The 10953-nt window shown below is 56.0% G+C and overlaps 1 protein-coding gene across 5 annotated transcripts in view; it reads left to right on the forward strand.

Moving 5' to 3' along the window:
• Nucleotides 1–10733, forward strand: part of FMNL3 (formin like 3) — a 51994-nt gene extending 41261 nt beyond the window's left edge. For 2 of the 5 annotated variants that reach the window (XM_072972836.1, XM_031683020.2), the window contains 18 exons: nt 849–923; nt 1505–1615; nt 2057–2206; nt 2636–2737; nt 3742–4021; nt 4479–4547; nt 4631–4755; nt 4956–5158; nt 5903–6137; nt 6275–6343; nt 6475–6555; nt 6657–6786; nt 7451–7611; nt 7936–8037; nt 8395–8487; nt 8766–8889; nt 8993–9109; nt 9810–10733. In XM_072972836.1, the coding sequence (XP_072828937.1) occupies nt 849–923; nt 1505–1615; nt 2057–2206; nt 2636–2737; nt 3742–4021; nt 4479–4547; nt 4631–4755; nt 4956–5158; nt 5903–6137; nt 6275–6343; nt 6475–6555; nt 6657–6786; nt 7451–7611; nt 7936–8037; nt 8395–8487; nt 8766–8889; nt 8993–9084 (2202 nt within the window). In that variant the 3' untranslated portion in view covers nt 9085–9109; nt 9810–10733. The remainder of the gene's footprint in view (nt 1–848; nt 924–1504; nt 1616–2056; nt 2207–2635; nt 2738–3741; nt 4022–4478; nt 4548–4630; nt 4756–4955; nt 5159–5902; nt 6138–6274; nt 6344–6474; nt 6556–6656; nt 6787–7450; nt 7612–7935; nt 8038–8394; nt 8488–8765; nt 8890–8992; nt 9110–9809) is intronic. The other 3 variants (XM_072972837.1, XM_072972838.1, XM_031683019.2) reach the window with 2 other exon arrangements.
• The last annotated feature ends 220 nt before the right edge of the window (nt 10734–10953 follow it).

Below are 10953 nucleotides of genomic sequence, written 5' to 3' on the forward strand. Positions count from 1 at the left end.
AAAGGATGCCCTCTCTTGAGGGCTATTGTTCAGCAGTCCCATCCTGCCAGGCAGCAGAATACCTGAAGAGCCGGTTACACGGACAGACCCCCTGGCAGGCCTGCCTAATTGTGCTTTAACAGGCTGCCCAGGTGGTTCTGAGGTTTACCTCAGAACCACTGGTAGAACCTGAGGCAATCGTATTTGTAGCAGGAGGAGAAGGCAAGCAAGGATTCTCCTGGGTTGTCAGCTGTTACTGGTGAGGGAAGAGGGAGCTCCTACTTGGAATTTCCCCAGCCTCTGGGCCTGGCTCTAAAACCCCCATCTGCTTGAACATAGGATTCCTCGACATCCAGCCGCAGCTGCTGGTACCACCCCTTCCTCCTCTTTGGACCTCTTCCCTAGCATCCATTGTTCAAGCCAGGAAACGGCTCTTCCTCCTTGAAGCCAGAGGCTCGGAGGAGTCTCTGAACCCCTCTCATAACAGGGGCTTTCCTGCACCCTGGCCTCTCCCCTGTGTCCCCACTAGGACTTCAACCTCCTGTCTCAGCCATGGCCCACAGCCTTCCTCCTCCCTCCCCCCTTCCTTCAATAACTCAGTAACACCAGACCCCCGTGTTTCTTCTTGGCCTCCCCAAGAGGCACCCAGAGACCAGACTAAGGGCACATGCTTTACTGAGCTCATACCAGAGCAGTACCAGGTCCCAGGCTTTCTTCTATCATGTACCAAGTGTTCCATTACACAGAAAGAGTTGTGGTTACAGTTGGTCTGAACCAGTCCCTTTGCCAAATGTTCCTGAGAACCAGGGCTCAGGGGCTTGGGTTCTACATGGGACAGATCCTGTTACTGAGAAAGTTTGCTTGTTCAGGTGTGCAAGGAGCTGCACCGCTTTGAGAAGCTGATGGAATATTTCCGGAATGAGGACAGCAACATCGACTTCATGGTGAGGAGCTGGGCCTGGGTCGGGCGCATCCCCAGCAGGGCTGCCTGCTCCTTGAGAACCGTGGCCAGGCCCACAGCTGACTCTGATATTCTGTGTAGGACCTGGAGGGATTCTGTACTCAGTAAATGCTCCTTGTCCACTCGCTCACCCCAGGGCGCTTTTAGAAACTCCAGGACAAAGTCATTTTTCTGTCTTGGGTCTACTTCCTTTCCCCCTTTTTGTGACCTTACTGTCCCTGATTGGATCCTTTCCCAGCCGCTTTCCTTTTCCCCCTGCTTTTCATCTAGCTTTTCAGTTTAGGGTCTTCAGCTAAGTAGGGTTGTCTCAAGAAATGTCTCTGATGTGCAAAGGAAATCAGAGAACTGTATCTTCATTTACACCTATTTCTCGTATAATTTACTTGTCCCCATACACTGAATAGTAAGTTTGACATTTTTTGAGTTAAAATACTCATTGCTCCCAGAAAGACTTGCCTTTTTTACTCACTCCTTTTGATTATCCATCTGGTGATGCTGGTTCTAACAGCCACCTACCCTCCCTGTCTTGGCTCTCTCTGCCCCTCTGGGCTGCTCCTTCCCCAGGTGGCCTGCATGCAGTTTATCAACATCGTGGTGCACTCAGTGGAGGATATGAACTTCCGGGTCCACTTGCAGTATGAATTTACAAAGCTGGGGCTGGAGGAGTTCCTTCAGGTGAGCTGGGCTGCAGTCCTCACAAGGTGGGGTGCTTTGGGGCAAAGGACCAGCTTAGCTGTATCACAAAGGGTTTTTCTTTCTTTTTTTTCTTTAATTGTTTTTATTTGTCGGGGGAGGTAATTAGGTTTATTTATTTATTTATTTTAATGGAGGGACTGGGGATTGAACCCAGAACCTTGTGCATGCTAAGCACATGCTCTACCACTGAGCTACATCCTCCCCCCACAAAGGGTTTTTCTTGTACACATGGGCTTAGTCATAGATGCTTGGAGCCTGGAACCCAGGTCCTTCCTCAGAGGGCTCCTCAGTCAGTCAGCTCCATGGGGTGAGACTCTAACATGGCCGAGGTAGGAACTCCTGGGTCTTAGGTTCCAGGAAGGTGTCATGGAGGGCGAGGAGGAGGCTCCCCCAACTACTACTGTCTCTGCTTTTTCCCAGAAGTCAAGGCACACGGAGAGCGAGAAGCTGCAGGTGCAGATCCAGGCATACCTGGACAACGTGTTTGATGTGGGAGGCTTGTTGGAGGATGCCGAGACCAAGAATGTGGCCCTGGAGAAGGTGGAGGAGCTAGAGGAGCATGTGTCCCATGTAAGTGGTCCTCCTTTGCTGCCAGAACCACTTTGAGGGTGGGGAGAGGATGGGGACATCTGAGTCCCAGGAATCCTGAGCTGACCCACTTACCTCCTGACTAAGCCCCGGGAAGCCTCAGAACCCACTGGGTGGGGCTCTCTAGAGCATGCTCTGGCTGAGGCACTGGCTCATCCACAGTGGAACACACTGACCTCAGGGCTGAGTGTGAGGTGGCCTCAGGCTCTGGGAGTCAGATGTGGCCACTTGCCTTGTACTATTTCATATGGTCTAAGACCGTGGGCCCACAGGAGTGACACAGCGAAGCTACCAGGCCAAGCTGCCTTTGGAGCACTGGAGGGGTCGGTCCCAGGTCCTGACTGGGGTTCAGGCTATGCCGAGTCCCCAGGCGTTAGGGCCAGCCCCAAACCTACCCTTCCCATCCTGCAGCTCACAGAGAAACTTCTGGACCTAGAGAATGAGAACATGATGCGTGTGGCAGAGCTGGAGAAGCAGCTGCTGCAGCGGGAGAAGGAACTAGAGAGCATCAAGGTACCAAGTCACCTGAGGAAGGGCATCCCTGACTGATGCTGGGTGCTGGGGCCCGGGGATCTGGCTTCCTGAGACATGTCAAGTCCTTGAGAATCCAGAGTCTTGATTCACCCATGAGGCACTCAGATGAGGGTGGGCTGATGATTTTACCCCATGGTTTAGTTTGAGAGAGAAACTGGAACCAGAGTGGGCCAGACACAGAGAGAAGGGTGGGAGCAGATGGGGCACATTTGGAGTCCACGCCCCCTCCTGCCAGCCCATCCCGTTGCCTCTCCCTCACCTGCACCACCCTGTGCTTCCCCAGCCCAGGGCACTGGGCAGGCTCAGAGTGGCCCAGGCACTCGGGGCTATTTATTAGGATGTCCACCAGGTATCCTAAATCAGAGAGCAGCGGCTCCTCATGTTTCAGTGTCTTCTCTGTTCTTCACTTAACTGTTTGTTAGTTATAAAATCATGCCCCAACCTACCTCTTCTTCCGCAGGAGTACAGTTATGCTGCCTCTGTTGAGCTCAGTTTATATCTGCCAAGCCCCGACTAAGAGTCTAAAGTGCTGTATGGGAAGTATGGAGGATTCAGAGGTGGGTTAGGCAGGGTCATATCCTGAGGGGGCTTCCAGTTGAGCGATTGTACAAACCAAATGAAATGAGAGCAGGACTGAGGCACAGAGGTCTGAGAGCAGCCATAGCAGGCTGCTGGCGGGTCAAGGAGAGTTTCACAAGGGCAGCCTTCTGCCTGGGCCTTGAGGGGCCAGCGAGATTAGGCTGGAGTTGAGAGGAAGGACACTTCAGTGTGTGAGCCAGGCAGGCCAGCTCTTCCTCTTGCCTCTTTTGTTCTACTGCATTCCAGCTTCCCCAGGTCCCTACCTGTGTTTCTGCCACTCTGCCTCGGAGCACCCTCCCAGAGACCCCAGTTGGGAGACCCTTGGGCAGGAAGTCTCACTCCCAGGGGCAGCGCCTACTGTGCCTTCAGCTGTTCTTTTCTTAATGGTGCTGTCTGCCCAATAGGAGACTTATGAGAACACGAGCCACCAGGTACACACCCTGCGGCGGCTCATTAAAGAGAAGGAGGAAGCCTTCCAGCGCCGATGCCACTTGGAGCCCAGTGTCCGGGGCCTGGAGTCAGTGGGCAGCGAGGCCCTGGCCCGGATAGGCCCTATGGAGCTAAATGAGGGCATGCCCTCTTCTGACCTGGACCTCCTGGCTCCAGCCCCACCCCCCGAGGAGGCCCCACCCCTGCCTCCACCGCCAGCTCCTCCCTTACCCCCTCCACCTCCCCCATTACCAGGTAAGCAGGACCCTTACCTGGTAAGAGGTAAAAGGGGCAGCCTTATTGAGTGGCCAGACCTCAGCAGCGGCTTCCACAGGGAGAAGCTGAGGATGTGGTTCGAAGGATGGGAAGTCAGGTGGGAGAGGGCTAAGGGAGGGTTAGAGTCTGAGGAAGGCTCAGGTTACTAGGGAAGGGATGTCTGAGAGCAGGTGTGGTTCTGTTTAACGGATCATGAAGATGCTGCTCCTGATTCCTCTGAAGACAGCCAAGAAGGGGGCTTAGGCCAAAGCAGGAAAGAGTGGGTCAGAGACCAGCATGACCTGCCCCTAACCGTCAGGGTTAAGACCCCTGGGAGCCGCTGGGGCAGGGAGTTCATGTAGCCTCCTTCCCTGAGAATCTTTAAGGACAGGTAGGGTAGGCAGAGGGGAGGAGCCTCTAGGCCACTGGGTCACTGTGCCATTTCTTCTTCTCCCAGACAAGTGTCCGCCAGCCCCACCCCTCCCTGGAGCTGCTCCCTCTGTGGTGTTGACAGTAGGCCTGTCAGGTGAGTGTCCTCAGGGCTCTGGGCAGGGCTGGTGGGACGGAGTCTCCTTGGCTCCTGCCTCACTGATCCTCCTTCCAAATTAGCCATTCGTATCAAGAAACCTATCAAGACCAAATTCCGGCTGCCTGTCTTCAACTGGACAGCACTGAAACCCAACCAGATCAGTGGCACTGTCTTCAGTGAACTTGATGATGAGAAGATCTTGGAGGTAGCAGGGCCTGGGGCCCTGAGGGGTGGAGCTGGGGGCTGGGGACCAGGTTGCCCTTTTAGCCAGATCTCCTGGCCTTGGAAAAGTCTTCAGACTCAGCTCTTTGTGAACTAGAGCTGAGCTAATGCTGGATGTGCTGCCAGGGGGTCCTCTTACAGAATAAGGCCATAGCATTTTCCCTTCTCATCAACCCCTACCAGGACCTGGACCTGGACAAGTTTGAAGAACTGTTCAAGACGAAAGCCCAGGGCCCTGCCCTTGACCTCATCTGCTCCAAGAACAAGACAGCACAAAAGGCTGCCAGCAAGGTGACCCTGTTGGAAGCCAATCGTGCCAAGAACCTGGCCATCACCCTTCGCAAAGCTGGCCGCTCAGCTGAGGAGATCTGCAGGGCCATCCACACGTGAGGCTCCCACTGACCTCACCCTGGACCCCAGTTGATAACCTACCTAGGATCCTGGCCTTCCCTGGATTCCAGGGCATCAACAGAACTCCTCACACCCCTCAGTCATCCAATGGCTAGGCCAGAACTTACTGCATGTGTGCTGTGTGCCAGGCACTGTGTGAGGTGCTGGGGATTCAGCCCAGACCTTTACTCGAGGAACTTACAGTCTAGGGGGAACAGTCCAGTAACATTGGGTGATAACCACCAAGATGGTAGAGGTACAGGCAGCTTTGGGAAAACAGGAAGGGCCAACTTGGTGATCAGGGAAGGTTCCCAGAGGAGGTGATCTCTCATCTGCAACCTGAAGAATGTATATAAAGTCCAGATCAGGGCCTGGAGGAAGAGGCATGGTACCCTGGGGGCTGAAAATCAACTCTGGCTTTAGTGTAAGACAGAGTAGAGAGGTGAGCAGAAGTCTTTCCGGCTGGGCTTCGTAAGCCATGCTCAGATGTTAGGACTTCTCTCTCGGTGCAGAGGAAAGACACTGAAGGGTTCTTAAACAGGGCATGGAATGTGCCTCTAGGATTGTTACTGGTGCAGAGTAACTCCAGTAAGTTACTGGAGGTGAGGCAATGGGTCCTCTCCCTCTGGCTGTGTCCTGCTCACAGACCCCACCCTGTCTCTGTAGGAGCTGGAGAATGAAGGGATGACAGGTAATGTGGGCAAAGGTGAGCCCTGAGGTGGTTCCTCCCTCCTACACAGGTTTGACCTCCAGACACTACCAGTGGACTTCGTGGAGTGCCTGATGCGCTTCCTGCCCACAGAGGCTGAGGTGAAGCTGCTGCGGCAGTACGAGCGGGAGCGGCAGCCCCTGGAGGAGCTGGCGGCCGAGGACCGCTTCATGCTACTCTTCAGCAAGGTGGAGCGGCTGACCCAGCGAATGGCTGGCATGGCCTTCCTGGGCAACTTCCAGGACAACCTACAGATGCTCACGCCGGTACAACTCCCACCCCTACTGTGGTCATCTGCAGCCACCCCTCCACCCCTACCTGCTGGTCCCCTGCCCTCCCAGCCCCTCGCTGACTGTGCCCCACCCCGGCCTGGGGTTACTCAGCTCTTCATCTTGCCTTCCAGCAACTCAATGCCATCATTGCGGCCTCTGCCTCTGTCAAGTCCTCCCAGAAGCTGAAGCAGATGTTGGAGGTGGGGCAAGGTTGTGGATGGGGCAGCAGGTGGTTCCTACGTCCTGGGCGGGGGGGGGGGGGTCTGGGGCTATAGAGAGGAGGAAGGAGCCCTCAGCTTGGCCTAAGTTCCTCGCGTGCATCTTTGGACAGATCATACTTGCACTGGGGAACTACATGAACAGCAGCAAGCGGGGAGCTGTGTATGGCTTCAAGCTCCAGAGCCTGGATCTGGTAAGATGTGGGGGCAACGAGGGGCCAAGGAAGCCTGGAGGGCGGTGGCCATGGAGCCAGAGTGTTCAGCCCTTTCATTGCCCACCGTCCCCTCCTCCCAGCTGCTGGACACCAAGTCCACTGACAGAAAGATGACATTACTGCATTTCATCGCCTTGACGGTAAAGGAGAAATACCCAGACCTGGCTAACTTCTGGCATGAGCTGCACTTTGTGGAAAAAGCTGCGGCAGGTAAGGGGATCCTGGCCCAGTGAGCCCGCCCTTATGTCCAGCCTGGGACAATCCCAGGAAGCTACGAGGAGAGAGAACACTTGAGTGCCTTTGTTTCTGGCTGTTTTTTTTTTTCCCTGACCACTTCAAAGCTTTCTGCTGGGGCCATGGGCAGGGGCCACCGCAGAGGGAGCTTTCCTCCAGGCAGCAGGCCCTGCCCGGTCCTTCCCATTTGGGTGCTGTGCTTGCTGGCAGAGAAAGGCTCTTCACTCCCAACTCCCTTAGGCTGGCCCCAGAGCTTGCATGTCTCTGTGATGTATGTGATGTGCTTAGAAAACCCATAAAGCCCTGCACAGACAAAAGGTACCTGTTATTTTTGCCCCACTCATGAAATCGGGGGCAGGCCCAAGGCAGCTCTCTTTTGGAGACCAGCATTCTCTCTGGCTTGCCTGCCTTTGCTGCCTTGCGGGTCATGAGCTTACAGCCTCCATTCCTTTTCCTGGCCCCGGTGAGAGCCTGGCTAGCTTGGTGCCCCCTCTCTGTCCAGGTGGGTGGCTCTGGAAGCAGGGCGTGAGAAACTGAGTGAGCCCAGGCCAAGGGGAGGGCTGGATCTCGCTGTAACCCTGGGCTGGGAGGTGGGCATGTCGGGCTGGACGGGCCTCAGCCTACGCTCCGGTGACAACAGTGTCCCTGGAGAACGTGCTGCTGGATGTGAAGGAGCTGGGCCGGGGCATGGAGCTGATTCGGCGGGAGTGTAGCATACATGACAACAGCGTCCTGCGGAACTTCCTTAGCACCAACGAAGGCAAACTGGACAAGCTCCAGCGTGACGCCAAGACGGCTGAGGTGAGCACAGGGTGGAGGTGGGTGTGAGCAGCCAGGGGTAAGGCACCGTGCCCCTCTAGGTGGGCTCTGTTCTGGCTCTCGGATCAAAGAACTTTCTTCAGGTGGCTGGCTGGCTGATTGTGGGGGAGAGGGGGTATTGGAGGGGGCAGGCAGCTGCCGCTGGAGATGCGCATTCCAGAGGCTTTGGGAGCCCCAGATTCTCTTCCCTCCCACAGGGGCTCCTCCTTTGGCCTTGGCCTGCTTTCTGTGGGCCTCCTGTCCTGGCGGGAGCTGGGCTTCTCCTTCCTTGCCGGGCTTGACCCCTTCTGCCCATCCCTTCCCCAGGAGGCCTATAATGCAGTTGTACGCTACTTCGGTGAGAGTCCCAAGACCACACCTCCTTCTGTATTCTTCCCAGTATTTGTCCGATTCATCCGTTCTTACAAGGTGAGCACAAGAGGGGCTTTTAAAGAGGAGTCTGGCTGAGAGAAAACTGGTAGGGGGAGAGAGGGTTGGGCTTCAAGTCTGGGCCTTTTCCGTCTCCTCCTCTGAGTCCTGGGAGGGAGCTATGGAAGCTGGCCACAGGCCTCTTAGCTGTGAACTGGTGGGCAGGGTGGGGGCCCAGGCCCTTCCTGTCATTGTTTGGGGCAGGAAGTGCCCCTCCAGAGGGTGGCCACCTGGGGTTGCTGGTCCCACTGACACCCACTCTCCACTCTCAGTGTCAGCCCCTCCCCTCACAGCCTGTGTGAGCCTCACTACACACACAAACACACACACATCGCCCCCATCTTCCATGGTTCTTAGGAAGCAGAACAAGAGAACGAAGCCCGAAAGAAGCAGGAGGAGGTAATGCGGGAGAAGCAGCTGGCTCAGGAAGCCAAGAAACTGGATGCCAAGGTGGGTGGGACCAAGAGCTGAGGCCTGGAGAACAGGGCAAAGGATTAGGAGGGGGTGGAGCAGAGGAGATGGAAAACCGGAGCCCAGGGACCACCCAGAGGGCCTGACGCTGGAGTCCAAAGGGATGAGGAGAGGTGCTCTGGAAGGGGATTCCTGGGCAATGATGGGGGCTGGGCTGCCAAGCACAATCAAGGGTGTCCTCAGACTGCTTCTTGGGACAGGAACCAGCCCCATGGTAAGGATGGTGACTCCCTTTCCCTTCAAATGTTCGACTCTAGACCCCATCCCAGAGGAACAAGTGGCAACAACAGGAGCTAATTGCAGAGTTGAGGCGGCGCCAGGCCAAGGAACACCGGCCTGTTTATGAGGGGAAGGATGGTACCATTGAGGACATCATCACAGGTGGGGCCCTTTTCCCTCCCTGGTGCCTGGTCACTGGGCCCAGCTCCCAAACCCCAGCCCCATCCTCATGGGGCCTGACCACTGTCTCTTTCCTGGGCCACAGTGCTGAAGAGTGTCCCTTTCACGGCCCGTACTGCCAAGCGGGGCTCACGCTTCTTCTGCGATGCAGCCCACCATGATGAGTCAAACTGTTAACCCCCAAGGCTGGGGCTCTTGACAGGTACTGGGCACTACAGCTGCCCTCTCTGCATGCCTACCTCCCAGGACTCCTGCTGGGGCCCTAAGGCACCCCCTCTCCTGCATGTCCTGCATGACTTGGAACTATCCTCTGGCAGTCTTGTGGTGATGGGGACACATACTTCTTCCCTTGCATGCCCCATGCTCTGAGAAGCATGGCTTATCCCCTGCATGTGCCCTCAGGGAAGCGGTATCTCTCCCACTAATGCTATCCTGGCTTCTACTAAGACCCAAGGGGTAGGGAGTTGCCAGAGCAGGCAGGACCAGGCCGCCACCTTTGGTCACAGAGGCGGAGAGGCTCTGGTCCTGGGCCCAGGTGTCCTTTGTTCCTGCCTCCTCAGAAGAGCTCTGGCAGTGGCTTCTGCCCAAGGGTATCAGATGACCCTTGACCTGTTGCCTGATATCCAATCTGCCTGGGGTTTCTTCCCAGCTTCTAGCTCTTGCCGAGTCTACCTTGTTTCTGCCACTCCCCAGGGGCCTCTAGTTACCCCTACCTGTTCCTCTGGAAATGCAGAGCCTGCGGCAGAAATCTCCCTGACTATCCCCTCCAGCCTCTCTTTAATCTTCTCCCTCACTGGCCTCATGGCTGGCTCTTCGCTGGCCCTGCCTGTGAGGCTGGGCCTACAGAGGATGGGCCCAGCCTGGCCTCCTTGCCTGTTCACAGGCCTCTGTCTTCCCCGTAGGCCTCCACCACCAGCCCTTTGCTGTTTGCCACCAAGCCAAGAGTGCCGCACCGCCCACTGGCCCGCCTCGGGCTCCAGGCCCCCACTGAGACCCTCTTGGAGGCAGAAGCACTTCAACCTTAGGAGTCCTGCAGGTCCAGCAAGTGGACCTGAAGCCCTGGAATTGGCCAAGGGCGCAGCAGAAGGCTGTGCTGCTCTCAACGCAGTGTTCACCCCAGCTCTCAAAGCTGCATCCTGCCTGCTGCCACAGTGGGCACTAGGTCCTTTGGGGCCTGGCACTTCCCTGGTGCCTCCAGTACTGCACTTTGCTCCCAAGGTCTTCAACTTCATTTCCTCGAGGGTCAACTCAGGGCTGGAAAAAACCATTTCCAGTTTTAGGCTACATAGGGGCACCTAAGAGCCAGAGGGATGACAGGAGAAAGCAATTATCCTTCTTCTCCTTCCTTCTTGCAGCCCCATGGTCAGCTGTGATCTAGAAGTGTCCAGGCTTAAGGAGCTCTGGGATCCTGCCAATCTCAGATCATTTACAGGAGCAAGGCTCTCCTAAGCTTGGGCCTGCCCAGCTGTGCCCTAGTGATAAGGGTAGAGGAGAGATGCCACGCTCCCTACCCTTGGTCCTTTGCATTCTAGGCTGACTCTGTCCTACGGTGGGCAGAGGAATGGTTTTCTCTGCCCTCCTAGAGAAAGGGTCTGCCAACAGCATCCTCACCTCCTTTCCTCAGCTAGGTTTTTTTGTATTTTGTTTTTTAGCAGGGGGCAGGGTCATAGTGGTCTTGGCTGACGATTTTCAGTCCCCTGCCAGTTTCTTCTCAGCCTCTGGAAGGGAAGACAGGGGCCCACTCCTTTTTGTACATGTACCACTTCCCTTCTCTTTTGTATATAAACTCCAGACCTTCCTTCTCTCAACAAAGGCTTCAAACACCAGGCCTGACTGTTCTTTCTGGGTGGGGCACTAAGGTGGCTGTTTAGCCTGACCTGAGCCACGGGGATAGAAAAGAAGCTGGGCAGAGCTGCCGTCTGCCTCGGGTAGGTGGGTACAGAAGCCTGGGGAAGGGGAACCTGGCTAGGTGGGCTCCAACCACACAAAGGGAGGCAGGCCTGCTGAGACACCAGTGCCCTCTGCTGGCCATGTGTGTACCTGTCC

This window comes from Vicugna pacos, chromosome 12 (assembly GCF_048564905.1).
Source record: "Vicugna pacos chromosome 12, VicPac4, whole genome shotgun sequence".
NCBI lineage: Eukaryota > Metazoa > Chordata > Mammalia > Artiodactyla > Camelidae > Vicugna > Vicugna pacos.